This window comes from Arachis hypogaea, chromosome 15 (assembly GCF_003086295.3).
Source record: "Arachis hypogaea cultivar Tifrunner chromosome 15, arahy.Tifrunner.gnm2.J5K5, whole genome shotgun sequence".
Lineage (NCBI taxonomy): Eukaryota > Viridiplantae > Streptophyta > Magnoliopsida > Fabales > Fabaceae > Arachis > Arachis hypogaea.
In genome coordinates this window covers 154,741,427-154,745,702 of record NC_092050.1, presented here as the reverse complement: position 1 = coordinate 154,745,702, position 4,276 = coordinate 154,741,427, and the positions used below count along the sequence as shown (strand labels likewise).

General features: G+C 27.1%; 1 protein-coding gene across 1 annotated transcript; it reads right to left on the bottom strand.

Annotated features, from left to right (window-relative positions):
• Positions 1 to 1,946: 1,946 nt before the first annotated feature.
• LOC112749325 (probable RNA methyltransferase At5g51130) lies at positions 1,947 to 4,012 on the bottom strand. Its single transcript, XM_025797580.2, has 6 exons — positions 3,818 to 4,012; positions 3,592 to 3,706; positions 3,319 to 3,372; positions 2,850 to 3,064; positions 2,201 to 2,269; positions 1,947 to 2,039 (listed from the first exon to the last, which is right to left on the bottom strand). Exons 1-6 carry the CDS (start codon positions 4,010 to 4,012, stop codon positions 1,947 to 1,949), a joined length of 741 nt encoding a protein of 246 aa, XP_025653365.2.
• Between the last annotated feature and the right edge of the window lie 264 nt (positions 4,013 to 4,276).

The following is a 4,276-nucleotide window of genomic DNA, read 5'->3' as shown; positions in this document are numbered from 1 at the left end:
CTTTTAGTCCTTATAGTTCTACTAAATTTTTAATTAGGTCCCTATACTTTTGTTCCTTTCAATTGGATCCCTACACTGCTTTAATTTTGTAATTAAGTCCTTCTTAGTATAAAAAATATTAGAGTTAACTGAATATTTCTTCGCAAGTTGAAGGTATTTATAATTAAAAATTTAATTAAATCTTTGACCGCACGTATTTTGGTAAAAATATATATTATGTTAATTTTAACATTTTTAACATGAAAAAGACATAATTACAAAATTAAAAGCAGTGTAGGATTCAATTGAAAGGAAAAAAGTATAAGGATCTAATTAAAATTTTGGGAAATCTATAGAGACTAATAGAATATTTAAACCTTTAATCTTTATTGAATAACTACAATTGTGATTGTGATGTTTGTTTTTATTTATTATACTATTATTTGATATGGATAAAGTTTGTCATTGTTTTTACCTTTATAATTTAGTACGTGCATTTTCCATCTTAGTATCACTAGGTTTACTTATACTTTCCAACTAGTAATAACTTTTTTTATGATCAAAATTCTCACTATTATCAAATGCTTTTAAAAATAAAAACTAGTTATTCATTATATTTTTATAAAGATTTTATTTTAAAATTTCGTAAAATTTAAATATCAACAACTAATATAATTCAAATAACGTATAAGACTAATCTAAAAATATTAGGTGTTACACATTTTATTATAAATTCTAACTTCTCTATTGACATCTTGTCAATTAGTAACATATACAATACATGAGTTTAAGTGTCTTTACTTAAAATGAATAGAAGTTTAAGTGTCTTTTCTTAAAAGGAGATCACTTCGATAAAGACACTAAAAATGTCTTTTTTCTAAAAAAAAAAAAAATGTTTACATGTGTCATGATATTATTAGACATCTTTATTAAACCGATTAATAATTTATTTTTTAATAAATCAGAATAAAATCGATTTATTATAACAACAATAATAAACCCACCCGCATTATAATTATTAGACTCGATTTAATGCGATCGATTTACACAATCTAAACCGAATCATGTTTAAATTTTTTGATAAAAAGATAAATATATTCCTACTTTTTGTTTAAAAAAAAAAAACATAATTCAGTGGGTTATGTATGTAAATTGATCGGTTCGACCGGATCTGATAACAATTGGGTTTATTGTTATTATTATAAAAAAAATCGGTTTTATTCTAATTTGTTAAAAAATTCAAAAATAACCGGTTCATTAATACGTTCAATAATAATGTGAGTATTACGATACATAAGTGTCTTTACAAAAAAATATTTTACGCCTCTTTTACGGGGACATCCTCCTTCTTAAAATAGATAGATATTTAAATATTTCTTTCAGAGATCATCGTTCTCTCGTTCTACCTCTATAAACAATTATTCCAAGCTGAATATTAATTTGCGCATCAGTTCATAATTCATTGTTAGGGTTGCTATTTTATGAACAAGATTTGAAGAACTTGTATTCATTTGGGAGCAAGCAAAACACATTTTGCAAATTGTACAGGGAGCTATCTATTCTAAATAAATTCAGTGATGACACATAAGTAATTAAAATATTACAACTAGAATTATGTCATTACCAATTGATAAAAACGTTAATAAAAGAATTAAGATGTCTAACAAAATAAATAGTTAAAAGTCGATATAGTATTTTGGTTTTATTAAAAGATGAGTTGTTTCTTATTATAATCCGGAATAATGGGATGAGGTTTTACTCAAAAAATTAAAGAATGGATAAGTACTTAACTTATTTTTTATATATGCACATGAGATGAAACTTGAAAGTCACCATTAAAAAAAAAAAAAGTTGCTAATTAACTATGAGCAATGAATGAATCTAAAACTCAAGCTAGTGAACTATACAAGAGAACTAATTCATATTGAATTACATTATTGACTTTGTACAAAACTTTTGTGATTGTTTCATTTCTTGAAAACCAAAACGGGTCTATTGAAACGACGATGTTTTGCATCTACCCAACCTGAATTGATGTGTTCTACCGTTCTAAATCCAATCTACAACAAAGTAAAATAAAATCAGGTGTCAAGAATATCAATGATAAAATTGCATAATAAATAAAACAAACAATGCTGGTTATTAATTAATTGAACAAATATGAAATATCACATGTTTTGTGCAGTTTTATTATCAAAGAAATAACAAAAAGAATATAAACCTTATTCAATAATATTTTCTGGAAATCTTTAGGACGAATTTCAATCTCATTATAATTCTTCTTAGCAACCTGCACAATAAAAAATATTTAACCAACTTGTATTTTAAGGACATATTTAAAGAGTATAATAATAAAAATATTTTAACATTTTAATATATTTAATGAATTAAAAATATAAAAAAAATTATCTTTTCAATAACTTTTAGCAAAACATTCAGAAAAAAATATATGATGAATGCTGATTGGTATTTGGGAGTAAATGCATAGAATTAAAAGCATAATTAAAATATAGCAAGTTGATGATGCTTTGATTATTATAATAGTCAATTAACTGCCAAGATTAAAAAGAATCTAGCTAAAATTGATTAAAGTGGTAGATAGATACGCACAAATATATAAATCCATTGAAAAATATAGGTTATGAAATTATTATAGGTGAATGATTCCAAAATGGCAAAACAATAATCCAAAATATATTCAACAAGAGTGAACTTAAATATATTTCTCATACATGTTCAACAAAAAATAATTTTAGAAGTGACAAAAATAAAATAAAATAAGTTTAGAAGTGCTATATGAAATTAAAAACTCTGTTTTTCATTTGGTGTAACAAGAAAAAAGTGGAAAGAAAAAAAGGTTACCAAGTAACAGTATCATAAAGTTCTGGATGCTGGCTCTCCACAAAATTCTCTTGTTTGAATGTAACCACTTCAAGCAGATTTCTTTTCTCCAATGAAGAAGGTTCCGATGGCGTCACTTCCTTCTCCGGCGAAGCAGCAGCATCCGAATTATTCTCAGAGGATCCTCCCATTTGCATTAGCAAATAAGAATCTCTCAAATTTAAATTTGCTTGCTCAACAAGTTCTGGAAAATTGGCCAGAAGAACAATAAATCAATAAGGAACAAAACATTTACCTATTCTAACATCCCAATTCAGAGTTCAAAGCTTGATGAATAATAATAACACACATGATTCTATAATGTGAATGAAATTGAACTTTAAGATATAAAAAACATACATAACCCTAATAAGATCAAAGTTACTTGCTAAAGAAGGCACTATCCAAATTATCCAATAGAAACAAAAAATACTGAATGGAGAAAAAAAAATCAATAACTGATACCAGGATCAATGTCAATTGCAAGAATGCTCCGGCACCGGAACATTTTCGCTGCGAAAAAGAACAAAGAAACAACATTTAGAAATGAAAATTTACCATCATAACACAAGTTTCAAACTTCAATTCAATGCATAACAGCAGAATCCTTTTTTTCCCATTAAATTGCAGACCAAGAATACATAAATTTCTAACACTTCAAATAGTTCCTATGATATGATCACTTTAATAAGCTAAGGGAAGATTGAATCTTTGGAGGGTTAAAGAAAATACCAATGGAAATGGTTAATGTCCCATCGTTGCAACCAATATCAAGACACTCCTTGTCTTCAAACCATTCCTTCCTCAAGAGTTCCAAACGTGGATCTTCTTCAGGACCCTCTTCATTCTTGAATCATAAAAAACAAATGGGCATTGTAAAGTTTGAATCTTTTTTACCGAAACTAATGAAAAGAAGCAAGCAATAACAAAGAAAAAGAAGAAATTAGATGATAAATACTCGATGTTCATAGTATCCTCTGAAATTGCCATATTGCCTACGACTAAGGGGTGAGGGTGATTCATTCTTCTTCTGATTCTTTTCCTCTTCCTTTTCGCTTTCAATTTCGATATCAGCATCACTGTCATTTTCACTTTCTGATGAATCCTGAAACGGAACCTGATGCAGGCCAATGTCTCCTTCTTTTGCTGCCATTGTTGCATGAACAAAGAGTTGCTTAAAGTGCAAGTAACAAAGTTTGTTATTTAATTTGCTTCTTCTGAATATAAAAGAGGTTCAGTTAGTTAATTAGTTATTGTGAACACTTAAAGTTTCATACCTGTTTCAACCATAATATCTAGCACCATTTCTCAGCTTGTTCTGAGAGGAATATAAAATTCTATATATTATTTTCTTCATATATCCATTTGAAGCATTTGTTTATTCTTCACATTAATTGATGTAAATAATAATTAAGTA